Source organism: Impatiens glandulifera, chromosome 5, assembly GCF_907164915.1.
Source record: "Impatiens glandulifera chromosome 5, dImpGla2.1, whole genome shotgun sequence".
Taxonomy (NCBI): Eukaryota; Viridiplantae; Streptophyta; class Magnoliopsida; order Ericales; family Balsaminaceae; genus Impatiens; species Impatiens glandulifera.
Window position 1 is genome coordinate 54207640 of NC_061866.1, and position 16888 is coordinate 54224527.

At 34.4% G+C, this 16888-nt stretch overlaps 1 protein-coding gene and 1 long non-coding RNA gene across 4 annotated transcripts; one reads left to right on the forward strand and one right to left on the reverse strand.

Annotated features, from left to right (window-relative positions):
* The first annotated feature begins 13089 nt into the window (after window positions 1–13089).
* LOC124940753 lies at window positions 13090–13728 on the forward strand. Its single transcript, XR_007099509.1, has 2 exons — window positions 13090–13231; window positions 13294–13728. It is a non-coding gene; the product is annotated as an uncharacterized LOC124940753 (long non-coding RNA).
* A 327-nt stretch (window positions 13729–14055) lies between these two features.
* On the reverse strand, window positions 14056–16492 carry LOC124939988. 3 transcript variants are annotated; one of them, XM_047480459.1, is made up of 6 exons: window positions 16322–16492; window positions 16127–16200; window positions 15287–16028; window positions 15125–15183; window positions 14755–15031; window positions 14056–14651 (listed from the first exon to the last, which is right to left on the reverse strand). In XM_047480459.1, exons 3-6 carry the CDS (start codon window positions 15989–15991, stop codon window positions 14232–14234), a joined length of 1461 nt encoding a protein of 486 aa, XP_047336415.1. In that variant the 5' UTR covers window positions 15992–16028; window positions 16127–16200; window positions 16322–16492; the 3' UTR covers window positions 14056–14231. The 3 variants fall into 3 exon arrangements, with proteins under 3 accessions (XP_047336415.1, XP_047336414.1, XP_047336413.1); XM_047480458.1 differs by having other exon boundaries at window positions 15287–16200; XM_047480457.1 differs by having other exon boundaries at window positions 15287–16492.
* Between the last annotated feature and the right edge of the window lie 396 nt (window positions 16493–16888).

Consider the following 16888-nt stretch of genomic DNA (forward strand, 5'->3'; position numbering starts at 1 on the left):
AAATGTAAAAAGAAGATTGGATACAAACGATGAAGCTGGAATAACTGTGGCCAAAACATTTCAATCACTTGTAGTTGAAGCTGGAGGGTATGAAAACATGTCTTTCGATGAGAGGACATGTAGAAATTACGTTACAGAAGCACGACGGTTGAGGTTAGGGAGTGAGGATGCTGAAGCACTCACTAATTATTTCTTAAGAATGCAAACAAAGAACTCAAACTTCTTCTACCTTATTGATTTGGACGAGGAATCCCGAATTAAAAACGTGTTTTGGGCAGATGGTAGGTGCAGGGCTGCCTTTGAAGATTTTCATGATGTTATCTCTTTCGATACAACCTATTTGACAAATCGTTATGACATGCCTTTCGCTCCGTTTGTTGGTGTTAATCATCATGGTCAATCCATTTTGCTTGGATGTGGATTATTGTCAAGTGAGGATTCAAATTCTTTCACTTGGTTGTTTAGAACTTGGTTGGAATGTATGCATGATAGACCTCCAAATGCCATAATCACAGACCAATGTCGATCCATGGCGATTGTAATTGAGAAGGTATTTCCTAAAACTCATCATCGATTTTGTTTGTGGCATATAATGAAGAAACTTCCTATAAAACTTGGAAGCCATACTGAATACCATCTAATAAAGAAGAGCCTGAAAAACATAGTATACAATTCCATAAATATTCAACAATGTGAAGAGGATTGGAATAGACTAATTGAAGATTATCAGTTGGAAGATAATGTTTGGTTGAAATCTTTGTATTTAGAAAGATCTAAATGGATACCTGTTTATGTCAAAGGACAATTTTGGGCCGGCATGTCAACATCTCAACGGAGTGAAAGTATGAACGCCTTCTTTGATGACTACGTGCAGTCCAAAACATCCCTCAAACAATTCGTCGAGCAATATGATAGGGCTCTGTTGAGAAATATCGAGAGAGAAAAGAAATTGGATTTCCAATCGTTTAATTCTTTGATACCAACTGTAAGTGGATTTACCTTTGAAAGACAATACCAAACCTTCTACACTCCAGATGTATTTAGATTGGTTCAAGAAGAAGTTAGAGGTTTGATGTTGTGCGACATCTCAGTCATTGAAGAGGAAGGGTCAGTTAGTATATTTAGAGTTGAGGAAATCATTTTGGGGGTTAATGGAGAACATGTAAGAGATGTTTCTTACAAAGTACATTACACAGAAAATGATTGCAATGTGAAATGTCAATGTCGATTGTTTGAGTTCAGAGGTATTTTGTGTAGGCATATCATGACTGTGTTGAAAAAAATGAGGGTGAATGGGGTACCAATGTATTATATAATGGACCGGTGGCGTAAATATATTAAGCGTGGGTATCAAAATATCACCAACATTTATGATTCAGATATGTCTGTTGAAGAAAAAAAAAAACGTCACAATAGTCTAACTCGATTGATGCAAGAGGTTCAACAAGTTGGAGTAAAATCTGAAGTCAGTTGTTCTTTTTGGATGAACGGAATAAAAGTCTTGATGGAACAATTTATGTCACTTAATCATGGAAGCACTGAAGCATGTAAAGACCAAAGCACAGAAGCATCTCCATCTCCATCTCCATTTCAATCTCCCGCTACATCCATTTTGATACACTCTCCTAACAAAGTTAGAAGTCGAGGACGACCACCAACAAAGAGGAAACCATCTTTAATTAAAAAAATCCCCAAGACTTCGAGATCAAAAAAGAAGAGAAATACGGCCACAACATCTACAGTTTTGGATTCAACACAACAACAACAACAACAATGGAATGATCCACTTTCAACTCAATTATCCTTCACATCACTTTTGTCCTCTCAAGTATATGTCGAAGATAATGCGTGTGGGGATAACATTCAACGAAGATAGTATTTATTTGATCATGTTGTTGTCACTTTGAATATTTTTACATTTTTAACGGAGATAGTAATTATTTGATCATGTTGTTGTCACTTATTTTTGTCCCGAAACCACTAATTTCAGGTCCCGAAAGCACCCATTTCGTGTCCCGAAACCACCTTTCGGGTCCCGAAACCACACATTTCGGGTCCCGAAACCACATATTTCGGGTCCCGAAACCACATATTTCGGGTCCCGAAACCACACATTTCAGGTCCCGAAACCATCCATTTCGGGTCCCGAAACCACCCATTTCTTGTCCCGAAATGGCGTTTTTTAACTCATATTATACTTGTTTCTTGTCCCGAAATGACGTTTTTTAACTCATATTATACTTGTTTCTTGTCCCGAAATGGCGTTTTTTATAATTATTATAATTGAAGACTAGTTTAAAATTATACTAGTTTAAAATTATTATAATTGGCATTTTTTAACTCATATTATACTTTATACTTAGTTTAAAATTATTATAATTGAAGACTAGAAAATAATTGAAGACAAAAAATGTACTAAATTAATTAAGGGTCGCTCTTTACATACAACTTATACGTTTCAGGACAATCTTCTTTTAAAATTTCCAGAAACTTATTTAAGACGTTATTCAGATTTTGGTTCAAACTTGAACGGATGATCATTGCGGTGTATTTGACTCGCAAAGCTTCAAGCATTCCCTTTGCCTAAAAAATATGTGAAAATATGTAACTTACATTAAAATTCAGCGGTTATTTATTAAAAATTTGTGAAACAAATAAAATGTGAAAATATGTAACTTACATTTGTTTTGCTTATAGCACATTCCCAATTTGCATTGCCATTGTAAGTATGAATATGTCTCATGCAGTATATCCCGCAATCCGTTTTATTTGAACTGTCTTGCCAATGTAAATTCAAAACATTGACCGGGAATTGGGCAATTTGGGTTGAGATCTCTTGGTCGATAGTATTGAAGTACTCCACAACGTTTTCTACATGTTTTACAAAAGAAGTTAATAAACATAAACACTTTAAAATACATTATATGTAAAAAACACTTCAACAATACCAGTTTCCGAATTGTGACATATTTATGTTCCCATTCTATATCTGGGTCCAGTGGGAGGTTGTCGAGGACTTCAATTACTTTCTTTGCAATGTTGTTGACAACAACATAATAATGACTTTCGTATAAAAATGGGAAAAATATCTGCAAAAATATCACCAAGATTCAGATGACATATATGAGCAAGAATAAGTATTTAATATAAACTTATTGGACTTACCAGATTAGCAGTTTTCATGTCTTCGGGTGTTATTTTGAAAATTCTCATTTCTTCAATCAATCTGTCAATAAAAAGGTCTTTCGTTCTCCAAAAGTCCTGCAAATTAAATCAACATGACAATAAGACAATTGGTTTATACAACAATGAAAGATATAGAGACTAAAAGGTCTTACCGTAAGGACTGTTGAAACAACGATTTTCGCGTCGGAGGCTAATTTGCAGTGCAATGTGATAATGTTTGCCCACGCATCAATAATACCACTTTCAACATGGCATCTATTTTTCATGGATTGAAATTGCTCTATGTTGATATTGGTATGCTCGGATACATACACTACTTCCTTCCTGAAACCACATAAAGAAGAAATGAAGTTAAAAAAACACCCATTTCGGGACAAGAAACACCCCTTTCAGGTCCCGAAACCACCCATTTCGGGTCCCGAAACCACACTTTCAACATAATATAAACAACATCAACTAAGAAAGATTGATTTACCTCGCATTCTCATCACCTTTATTGTCAAAAATGAATCCCAAAACGACTTCATCCCGGTAATCTATCTTGACAAAATTGAAGAAAACATGATTTCTTCGCTTGTTGTTGATCAAATATTGACATTGAAGGCGTGGTGGAATTTTCATGACTTGGAGGGGATATTTCCTAGGTTTTTTGACAAATTTTCTTTCTTTAAACACCGCTAGAGGAACTTCTTGACCACCCTCTTTTTGTACCACCAAATCATGTCCAACTTCATGAATTTGGGCAGACTCGAAGTTCTTCGGCTTGTCCTACGTCATATATGGAGATTTAAGGTGTGCTGGAACTTTCATTTGTTGCACAGGATTTTTCCTTCTTTTTCTTGGAGCCACCTCTTTTCCATCGTCCTTAGTGTGACACCCCTCATCATTTTGAGTAGCAGCCTCCTTGTCACCGGACTCATCAAAACCCACCACCTTGTCAGCGGCCTCATCAAGACCTCCCTCGTTTTGAGCAGCAGCCTCTTTGTCACCCCCCTCATTTTGAGCAGCAGCCACTTTTTCACCCCCGTCATTTTGAGCAGCAACCTCTTTTTCACCCCCCTCATTTTAAGCAGCAGCCTCTTTGTCACCCCTCTCATTTTGAGCAGCCTCATTTTGACCGGCATCTTTGTCACACCGTTCTTCAGATGGTGTTTGATCCTTGAAGTATTTATGCATGGCATCCCTGAAAAGTTTATTCTTGTCCATTGCTCTGTAAATGATGTGCATGGCGTTGTCATACAATGGCGTTGCATCCCAGCCTGAACTTAAAGATTCCATTTTTCTCATGGCTTTTTCAAGCATCACTGTACATTTCGTAACGCACACCAAATTCTATGTAAAAGTTATTCTATCCAAGTCCGGAGCTGTGTTCAGAGGTGGTGACCTATTCCTAGGTTCTGCCGCCGCCTTTGGGGTCTCAGACACCCCATCATTCATATCATCCTCCTCGTTCTCCTCCTCCTCGTTCTCTCCGAAATCATTATCCTCGTCGTCGCTCTCCTCCCACATCCCCGGTAGTGGAATGCGTCCCAGAACGCTTCCACGTTCGAATCCTCCATTATCAAACTCTGTATCCAGCCTAAACTTCAATGTTGTGTCATTCCAACACGACAGTATAGGAAATCGTCGCTCACTAACTCCTCCCAGTTCAGGGTTGCTCACCCTATACACGTAACATAGCTGAAAACATACATATGTTAAAACTAAATATTTTTGAAAACATGAAAATGAATTAGTGATAACTTACGATAAAGAACGTATGTGGTCCTTGGAAATGTCGTTTTTCATTCTCCTTCACTTTTGCGCATGATTGAACTAATCCTTCAAGTACAAATTTGCACCAATTGAACTTCTTGATATTGTCAACATCTGAAATAGATTTCAGAATTCTATACCTGCAAATGAAAAAAAACATATTTGAGGATTATTTAACAATACATATTTGTTGTCATGCAATTGAAAATAATAGAAATGAGATATACCTGGATAGGTTACCTAGGTGATCACATCAGAGAAAGCAACTGACAACAAATAATACGAAGTCTATCATGAAATTGTTGTCAGCAGCTTTATTCTCAATGATTTTGATCGGCATAGCAGTCTCTAAAGGAGCGCCATTATCAGGGTTACCCCATCGAGTCCTAAATGCCTTCAACTTGTCATCAGTCTCGTTATTATGATATTCTACAATATCCAGCTCCCCTCTAGGGAGACCCAATACCATATGAACGTCCTCTTCTTCGATTTTCACTTCCTCGCCATTCTCTAGGGTGAATGAACATTTATTGCAGTCAAACTTTCTGACTAGATAACGAGAGATCTCCCCGAGGTATTTTGAAAGCGATAATGAAAGTAGAGCGCCAAAGCCTATTGACTTCACAGCATCCTTTTGTTCCTTAGACAGCATTTGAAGAAGATTGAAAATGTCACTAGACGATGTCCTAGTTAAAAATAAGTTGTGGGGGCTGCTTTGGGAGCTGTTGCTCTGGGGGATTTGGGAACTGCTTTGGAAGCTGCTTTGGGAGCTGCATTGGGAGCTGGTTTGGGAGCTGATTCGGGAGCTGATTCTTGGACATTCCTTTTACGTTTATTTGCCCTACAAAAACAAATGATAAACATTTAAAAATGAAGCAGATAATCACATAAATGAAGCAATTCGGGTCCCGAAACCACCCCTTTCGGGACAAGAAACCACCCATTTCGGGTCCCGAAACACCATTTCGGGTCTTGAAACTATCCATTTCGGGTCCCGAAACCATACTTTCGGGACCCTAAGTTCAGCCAAACATTAAGTTATCCAACTTTCGGGTCCCGAAACCTATCATTTCGGGTCTCGAAACCACACTTTCGGGACCCTAAATTCAGCCAAACATAATATAATAGCACTTTCGGGTCCCGAAACCTATCATTTCGGGTCCCGAAACCACACTTTCGGGACCCTAAATTCAGCCAAACATGAAGTTATCCAACTTTCAGGACCCATAACACCCTATTTCGGGTCCTGAAATCACACTTTCGAGACCCTAAATTCAGTCAAACATGATATAATCCCACTTTCGGGACCCATAACACCCTATTTCGGGTCCCGAAACCACACTTTCGAGACCCTAAATCTAGCCAAACATAATATAATAGCACTTTCGGGTCCCAAAATCAAACTTTCGGGACCCTAAATTCAACAAATAAACAATAATTTTAGTTTTTGGGATCCATAATTCAACCAAACACAATTAAATCATACTTTCGGGTCACGAAAACTTTGTTTCAAGAACGATAATGCAGCAAATACACAATAATCATAGTTTTCCCTAACCTTAACCGCAAAACTCTAACCTTAATCGCAAAACCCTAACCCTACGATGCTAAAAGAGAAGATGTCTTATTTACCTTGTCCTTGGAGATCTGAGAGATCTTGGAGTCTTGCATGGAGATTTACCTGGACCACCAGCCTGAAAAGAAAATATTACGAAATGAACACGAAGGCGGACGATTCTGAAACTGAAATATTAAAGAATGAGAAGTTGTCTTACCATTTTCGATCGAAAGAAACTGAAATATTAAAGAATGAGAAGTTGTCTTACCATTTTCGATCGAAAGAAGAAAGTAGAAGTCGGGATGCCGGAGAGAAAAATCGCCAGAGAAGACGCTGGTTCGTTCGCCGGAAGTGATAAATGAAAAGAAGAAAGAGAGGGAAGAACAAAAAAGGGAAATGGAAACTGAAACGTTTTAATTTTTTTTCTCTCTCCTAGCTGGCAATGCCACGTAGGATTCGTGGCCTTGCTTTCGCTAACCCTTCGTTGAGAATATCATTTCTCATAAAATTAAACACACGAGACAACGTTTCCTATATTTTGTAGGACATACTTCTTCTTATTATTCAAAATTTCAAATAAGGGTTTGGTCATCAGGTAGCTAGTTAGGCCCTTTTACTAATGAATATGCATTGCAACATTTTGCACCTAAATATGGAAGAGAAATGATTCTCAACGACAAGTTAGCGAAAACAAGGCCAGGAATCCTACGTGGCCTTGCCAGCTAGGAGAGAAAAAAATAAAAATAAAATTGAAACTTTCTATTTACCTCAAAACCAAAATCCTATTTTTTCTCTCTCTTTTTCTCTTTTGTTTTATTTTTCTTAAACCCACCGGCGATTCTCTTCTTTCATTTTCACTGACTTCTCTTCCGATCGATCGAAATGGTAAGACTTCTTCCGTGTATGAAACGTTTCATTTTTTCCCCAAACCAAAACCCCCACGACAATCTCTCTCTTTATTTTTCGTTTCAATTTTCCAAAACTCAACCCACTGTCGATCTTACTGAAACGTTTCATCGACTTCTTCTCTTTCGATCGATTGAAATAGAAAGTCTTTTTTTTTTCTTTCGTTTATCTTCCGTTCGAAATGATTGTCATAAAATAGCCATAAAAAATCGTATATAAATCATTTCGGAGTCTGAAATTATCCTAAAATGGTGATTTCGGGATAAGAAATGCTGGTTTCGGGACTAGAAATTTTAGTTTCGGGACCAGAAATGAGTAGTTTCGGAACCCGAAACGGCCATTTCAGAATTTTTTTTTCCGAAATGAGTAGTTTCAGGACACTTTTTTGAATATTTTTTAATTTGAAACATTATAATGAATCTTAGAAAATAAAAAATAATTGAAGATAATGTTGTTATACTAGAAATTTACATAATTAAAAATTTATTTACAATGTTACAAGTTGTCCTTTATATCACATTTAAAATACAACCTACAATTTGAGAGATCTCAAATAATCTCATTTCTTCATTAACTTGATCAATAAAAGATCTGGATCTTCATACATGACCTACAAATCAATTAACATTACAATAAGATTATTGGTTTTAAAAAGAAATAAAATAGCCATAAAAGATCGTATAGAAACCATTTCGGAGTCTGAAATCACCCTAAAATTTTGATTTCGGGACCAGAAATGCTGGTTTCAGGACTAGAAATGCTGGTTTCGGGACCCGAAACGGTCATTTTGAAAAAAAAAAACCAAAATGAGTGGTTTCAGGACCAAAAATGGTTTTTTTTACAACCCTAATTGAAATTAGTTCTGCAGCTAAACCCATAACAATAACCAAACATTGTATAATCATACTTTCGGGTCCCGAAACCACATTTTCGGGACCCGTAACAGCCAAACATTATATAATCATACTTTAGGATCCCGAAACACCCTATTTCGGGTCCCATAATGCAGCAAATACACAATAATCATAGTTTTCTATCGTTAAAATCATTAAAATCATCAAAATCCCTAACCCTAACCGCAAAAACCTAAACGATCTTCAAATCATCAAAATGATCTACGATTCTAAAAGAGAAGATGTTATTTACCTTGTCCTTGAAGATCTGGGAGATCTTAGAGTCTTGCATGGAGATGTACCTGGACCACCAGCCTGAAAAAATAGTATGAAGTAAACACGAAGACAGACAATGAAGTGAACATACACGAAAGAGTTCTCTTACCATTTTCGATCGAAAGAAGATGAAAAAAGTAGAAGAATTCGAGGATGCCAGAGAGAAAAATCGCCAGAGAAGAAGTCGGGGTTCGCCGGAAATGATAAATGAAAAGAAGAAAGAGAAGGAAGAAGAAAGAAGGGGAAACTGAAACTTTTTTTTTTGCTTTATCTCTCTCTTAGCTGGCAAGGCCACGTGACATTCGTGCTTTCGCTAAAAAGTTGTTGTGTTTATCAATACTCAATATTTAAAGAGGAATGATAGAGAGCGTGACATTCGTGCTTTCGCTAAAGAGTCGTTGTGTTTATCATACTCAATAGTTAAAAATGAATGATAGAGAGCGCGAGTGAGAGAGAAAATAGAGAAATTATTTGAATTTTTCAACGAATAAGATTATGCCAAGTCATTACTCAGCAAATTCTCTCACCAAATTCCCTCACCTAATCATTTCTCTTATCAATATATTCACGATTATTATTTTACTCATTTATTTGATATTTATTATCTCTCCTTTTAAAATAACTCAATAATTTACAACAACCACTCACATTAAATATTTTAATAATATGTTTAAATAAATTCTAAACCCTAAACTTTAAACCCTAAACTCTAAATCATAAACCCTAAACTCTAAACTTTAAATCCTAAATACTAAATTCTAACCCTAAATCTTAATTAATATCACTGATTAGTTGAATTATGAATTTATCTCTTTTATTTATTTATTTTTTTTTTATGACTTTTCAATTCCTTTATTTATCAAATATTTTTTATTTATTTTTTATGGCCTCTTTTTTCTTTTTTTTATTATTTTTTTCTATTGACTTATTAATATTTTTTTAGTTTTATTACTTATAAATAAATGTTTATCTAATATCTCTATCATTTTTCATATTTAAATACTAGTATTTTTTATGTTGTGAATTGATTTATTAAATTAAAAAAATAATAAAAAAAAATTCTCTACTCACACTTTATTTTTTTCTTTCAACTAATAATATAATGACACATCATTCTTTCTCATAAATTTTCTCTCTTATTATCACTTAGAGGAAATTCGTCCTTAGGACTTTTATGTTTATTAGCATTTAAAGCACATTTCATAATTATATATAAATAAATAATAGATGGAGGACTTTTATGTTTATTAGCATTTAAAGCACATTTCATAATTATATATAAATAAATAATAGATGGAAGGAATATATATATATATATATATATATATATATATATATATATATATAATTGTGTGAATTACAAATTGAGACTTCTTCTCAATTGTAATTTTGAACCTCTTATTTAAAACCTCAATGCTAACCTCCTATTTAAAACCTCAATGTCTCTCAAATGAACCTTAAAAAATTAATTACGTGTCATTTATATTTATAAATAAACAAATACACATATTAAAAACAAATAAAAAATTAAATACATGTTTTTTTTAATAAATGTTAAAATCATTGGACATATATTATTTATTAAAAAAAAATGGAATAAATATCAATTTTATGCACAAAGTTGGAGCGTGGTGTCAAATTTGTATATTAAGTTGTAAAATTCTATTTATGTAAATAAACTTGACAATATGTGTCAAATTTATTCATTTAACGGCAAAAACTTAACGGTGTTAAATTTTGACAATTATGCAATAATAATAATTGTTTTTAATCCACGCCATTAGCCATGTATTAAATATATATATATATATATATATATATATATATATATATATATATATATATATTTAATACACATCAGCAGTAGTGCATTGACCATCGAAGGTGAACTTTGGGTCGGAACAGAAGGGGAATTGGAATCGACCTGGAATTGTCTTCCGTCTGGAATCCGCCAGTGGGAATTACCCCATTCCTTACCGAATGTTTTCTACATATTTCAGAGAGACGATGATATCTTCCATTCATATCTCCTTTTCTAACCTCCATTTCAACTCATCTACAAACAATCTATAGAAAAAATTCAGTGTTTGTTTCTAACAAACTTATAAAACCCATTAGAAACAGTTTTTGAAAGAGAAACTCTAAAATCCATCTTCCATTTTGTTCAATCCAACAACACTCATCTCATTTGCGACATGATCTACGCGAATAGGGTTTTCCAGATTTCATAATCATATCGGAAATCATCAAAGAAGAAGAACAACATACGAATACTCAAACTCAACGATTTGACGCCACCATGCTTGACAACTACACAGAGTAATTGGCGAAATTGAGGATCAAGATTTTGAAAGGGAATGTGGGTTTATTCTTATGGATGGAATTACGAGGGTTTCTCCATGAACAAAGCGTTAAGCAGTAGAGATGAGTTGGATTAAAAATTTATATATTTAATATTTGATATCTGATGTGGATTAATATTTTTTAATAATTATATAGTTATAAAATAAAATTAACACCGTTAATATTTTTCTGTTAAATAGAATAAATTTGACACATTTTGTCAAGTTTATATACATAAATAAAATTTTACAACTTCATAAACAAATTTGAAACCTCTGTCCAACTTTATGTATAAAATTGACATTTATCCCAAAAAAAAACTAAATCTCAGTCATGGCGACTCTTTATCTTCTCCCTTCTTTCTGCCCGAGCCCGTCTTCTTCGCCGTTATCTATTCTTCTTTCTTTCGGAATCCGCAAAAGTAAACCCTTTCTTCATTTGTTCAATTTCTTGACTACAAGAAAATCAGGAGGAATTCATGTTTAAACCATATATATATATTTCAAATACTTTTGAAAATGTTAGAGAAATTTCAAAAATCACTTTCCTTCCAGCTTGGGCAAAATTTAGACCTTTAATTTTTTCTATAATAGATAATTTTGAAAAATAAAATTAGATGGTTAGAGATAAAGAATTTATTTAATGAAATTGTTGATTGCATTTTTTTTTCTTGATTATGAAATATTAACTATTAATATTTATATTGATTACACTGTAACTTATTAACTATATTTTAGGTTAACTAATAGTTAAGCAACTAAATAATAGTAAAAACTAATTAATAAATAATTAACTAAATTAATTCCTAATTATTTTTATCAAATATATATATATATATATATATTTTATAATTAAGGCCTCGTTTGATCTTTGGGTTATAAGAATATTACTTGGGTTTTTTCTAAAAAGACCATCTTTGACCAAATTAGATAAAAATTCAAGTTTTTTTTTCTTCTTCCAGTTTTACCCTAATTGTTTACTTATTTCTATCTTATCATCTCCTCTCAAATCTCATTTTCCAACTTATTTATTATCAAATATTAGGGCCTTATTTGATTTATGGATTATTTGGATAAATCTTAAATTTTTTATATAAAATTAATGTTATAAATATTTTTATTTAAATATATGTCACTTTATTTTCTAATATAATTATTTATTTAAACTATTTAAAATTTAAATGGTATATTAGATAATATAGAATGTTATAATTTTATTTATATTTTAAACTTATTTATATTTAATATAATTTTTTAAAATGAAATAATTTATTAATTTAATTTATATGAAAATAAATTTTATAATGTAATAAAATAATATAATATATATATTATTTTTTATAAATATAAAATAAAATATTTAAGTAAGGGTAATTTAGATATTTTAATTAATAAAAGTGTTGATTTGATGGATGATGGGATTGTTGGGTTTTGAGATAAAACCTGGGTTTTATCCCAAAAACTCAAAGATCAAACGAGGCCTAAAGAGTAGGAAAATTTAATTAATTTATAGCCCAATAAAATATAAAGTTTAAATAAGCCCAATAAAATATATAAATCTATAAGATCTGGATGAACAATTCTCTTTAAAAGGTTACAAATTAAACCTAGCTAGAGTTTTTGAATCCATCAATCTCTTGTCTTCGTTTGGTGGTCGCTGTCTTCAATCTTAGGTATTTATTTTGTATTACTATTACTACTACTACCTCGGGCTCAGGTTGGTTGTTCGATGAATATTCTCCAATCCAACAGCCAAATTCCTCCTTCCTTATTCATCTTTTGTTTTTACTCTAAATTTATAGTGTGATGCGATTTCAATTATTACCCTAGTAGTATTTGTATTTGAGAAATTCTACTTTTGATATGTTAGAAAAACCATTAGATAATATTTAATTATAAATAAAAAACAAAACTAAAGAAATGTATGTGATGTCATATGTTTGATCATGCAGAGTAAATGACATTCATAAATCAACCATACATATAAAAAGAAGTCTTATATCCTGAGCCAATGATTAATTAACAAGTATTTTAATCTTTAATTTAATAGGCCCCCCGCCTCCTCCTGCATAAAAATAATATTATTTTAACAAGAGAAGAGAGAGAAAGAGTGTGTTTTGTTTTACTTTTATTTACTTTTCTTTATTTTATTTTTTTTTTACCAGCAGCAGTGGGGTTCTTCAATCTGTGTCTTTGAGAGAGAGAGAGAGAGAGAGAATTGGGAGGTGTTGACTCTCTAAATCATCAGCTCCAGCCAAAACATATATCGATCGCTTAGAATTCAGAAGAGAAGAGGAGAGAAGAGAAGAGAAGAGGTAATGAGATTTTTATTCTTATTTGTTTTTAGCATTAATTTGATTTCTTGCGCTGCGGCCAGATGGAGGAAGATGATCATGCTGCTGGAGGAGGAGGTGGTGGTTCAAAGGTAAAAGAAGCTGCAGGTGTTGAAGGAGATCATGTTGACGAGGCTTTGAAGAAATGCTTGGAGGAGAATAAAGATGATTTGACCAAATGCAAGTCTATGGTTAAGTCATTCAAGTCTTCTTCTTCTTCTTCTTCTCCCATGAAGAAGAAGAAACCAGTAACACCTTTTTCAAGGCTGAGATGTTCACTAACTGATGTTTGAAAACCCAGCTGTTAATTACTATTACTATTACTTACTTATCCTCTGCTACAACCAACAGACAAACAATGAATTGTTGATGAGAAGAAATTAGTGGTGATCAGGATAGATAGATAGACGATTACAACAATTTGATGTTTGTCTTTCTGTCTCCAGGTTTCAATTTCAATTGATTGACTACTTACTTCATTTACCTGCTGCTGCAAAACAACCAAGGTCTGGTCTGGTCTTCTTATTTAATATTAGGTATTCTTTTAGATGATCAGAAACAACAAAACTACTCATTAGAGCAAGAACAACTACTGCATGCGCATGTGAATATGCTTCAAAAGCTAATTAATTAAACTCAAAATAGATAACTAACAAGTAACATACAATATATACACACATATACTTACATGAGATAAAAAGAAAGAAAGAAAGACTAGTTGTTGTTAGTATTTAGGCAACTCTCTCTAGCTAAGTAAGTATATATATATATTAATACACATATAAACAGACAGAGTACAACAGGGGACCCAAGCAAGCAATTAAACAACCAAAACTCCACTAAAAATAATAATATACAAGGAGGTTGAAGAAGTGCAATTGAATAAATAGACTGATTCTTCTAAGCTAAGCCCTAAATAAGGAAGAAATAAGAAGAAGAAGAAGAAGTTGGCAAGAAGCAGATCAAATGAAAAGAAAATAAATCACTTCTTGAGTATCATTTGGCCAGATTCATCTGTGACAAAGAGTCGGTCTACTAAGTCATCCCAGCTTTCTCTCCTACTCCTACTCCTGTTGTTGTTGCTGCTGCTGCTGAATGGGGGTGATGATTTCATCCCCCTCCTTTTCCTCTTCCTCCTCCAATGTTCACTAGGAAAGTTTGGTTCCTCGTCATCTTCTTCTTCTTCTTCTTCCTCATCCAGGTTAAATGTTCCATAGGTGGTGGTACTAGAAGGTGAAGAAGAAGAAAAAGAAGAGAGGTGGTGAGATAGGAGGAGGTCGAGTGCAGCAGCCCTTGCCAATGCCGCCTGATACTCCTCTCCATGTTCCCTAACAATGGAAGCCTGTCGTTCCATCCTTTGAACTGCTGGTATTTCCATCCCACCTTCTTTCTCCACCATCACCTAGTCCCACCCCACCCCAGCAAAATCAAATCAAATACAAAAATATATATATATATATATATATATTTATATATAAATACATTCATTCTTACTTCCTACTTACATCAAAGGCCCTCTGAGACTCCCGCTCTATCCATATAATTGCGTGGTCAGAAGTTAAATTGCAGGACAGGACCAAGTGCTCAAACCTCCCATCCACAGCCACTGCTGTTCTAACTATTGGTTCTATCTTCCCTATTCCAAAGGGCTTCCTCACAATTATATGATACAGACGCCCTGGTGCATACAGCCTTCTTGGATCTTTAAGCATCTTCTCCTCTTCAAAGCTGCTGCATGTGCACGTGTCCTTCAAACACATTAAGCACAACAAGCACGGCAAGCTGTTGTTCATATTCATATTCAAATTAACAGCATTCCACTCTCCATTTCATTCAGGAATAATATCAATCAATCGACCAATCAAAAGCTTTTACCATAAAAAAGACTTGAAGACATCCTCCAAAGCCATCGTTGTTCGAGGTAAAAAATCATCCTGTTTGATAATTATAGTCTTGAGTCAGGAACAGAGGAAGATCAATCTAATAATGTATTCATTCATTCATTCAAACTGAAGAATAACAATAAACAGTTAATACCTGAAGAACAACAGAATTAATGACATCTGCGTATCTAACAGCCAAATTGAGAGATATACACCTAGTAGGAGCAATGGCAAAGCATCTGATCCGTTTCCTCTGGATATTCCCAAGCTTATCCCGATTGTGTACAGCCAGCATTGTAAGTAATGTCACTACACCTGCCCCCAGAGAGTGGCCCGCAAATGTCAAGGTGTACACTGGATAGTGCTCAATCAAATCCCTGAGAATCTCAGTTTCTGCAGCCAAAACCAATTCAGCTGCCTTGAGCAGCCCATTATGAACATAACCTCCACTAAATTCAGTCTGCCCCAACTTGTTATCAAGTAAAAGAAGATAGTCGCCTTCTTTTGCCAAGTTGAGCCCCCTAATGGCTAATATTATATCAAGGTTATCATGATCAAGGTAAATGATGTAAGGAGGAACCCTTCCTTGCGTGTCTTGATAGTTCTTCTTGAGAACCACCCATTCAGGATTCATGCCGTAGCCGCCAGGGGGTGCCCAAATTGGATTTCTCAGATCATCTTCGTAGACAGATAGGATGTAACGACAAAGACGAGGGACCGGTTCAAATTCAGCAGCTGAGGCAAGCCCCCATTGTTCGCTTTCTTTGCCTGCCGTGTACAGGAACTTTTTCCACGCCCATCTGGCACAACCCAAACAGTATACACATTCAAGGAGAGGAAGGCCACAAATTGATGTCATGGATATGACAGTAACCCCTCAAATAGATATCCTACTACTGGGTGCCATAAAAAAAGGAGGTGAATGAGGACACAACACTTGATTGTAACCTAATCAATGAAAACGGATTGAATATGCCCGGAGATTTCTTTCAACCTGGATCATCAAAGTCTGGTCTGAATGAAACGGAGGCGCATTATTGGCAACCGTCAAGGTGATCAAAGCTGCAACTGAATGGAAACCCAAAATCGGAACAGACAGACAGACAGAAAGAGTGAATGAATGGAAGGAATGAAATTGGAAAGACAGAATCTTTTGCATATATAGACGTTTACAACAACAATTACTTACTAGGGTTCTGTTGATTGTGTTCTGGGAATAAAATAGTGAGTATGGTATTAGATATGATGATGAATTGAAAGAAGAAGAAGAAGAGAATAGCAGTTGAGCTGTCGAACAGCAGCTGTGCACGACCTGCAAGTCAATCGGTCGGGAGATGGTGGGTGGGGTGAGCTAGTGAGTCTGGTTTATTCTCTTTACATAAAACAATAAAAAAATTATATTTCTTTTCAATCTAACCTTCTTTACAGAATATTCCATTGCTATACTCATTTCCTTTCCTCCCTCCCTTACCTTACCTACCTCCCCCTTTTGCTACCTTAACTACATGCCAATTTCCGACCCGATCTCGCTCCCAATAAAACGGCTACTTAAGCGACCCGGAAATTTCAGCCCCGAACCGACTCTACCTGACCCCATCTATTATAAAAAGGATCCATTTGTTTTATAAAGTCAAATTTATACAAGGACCTGTTTGTTTGTTTGTTTATATATATAAATTATAAACTTTTCACTTATTAATATTTTTTTTACTCCTTTAAGTTAATTATGATTGATTAAATAATTATTTTTAATAAA

Excerpts from the sequence above, each read along its gene's own strand:
- LOC124939988 (XM_047480459.1), bottom strand. The coding sequence starts at position 15,991 with ATGACATCAATTTGTGGCCTTCCTCTCCTTGAATGTGTATACTGTTTG. Across the intron at positions 15,032-15,124 it reads GTCTTCAAGTCTTTTTTATG|CTTGCCGTGCTTGTTGTGCT; the intron begins GTAAAAGCTTTT and ends TATGAACAACAG. Across the intron at positions 14,652-14,754 it reads AGTCTCAGAGGGCCTTTGAT|GTGATGGTGGAGAAAGAAGG; the intron begins GTAAGTAGGAAG and ends GGGTGGGACTAG.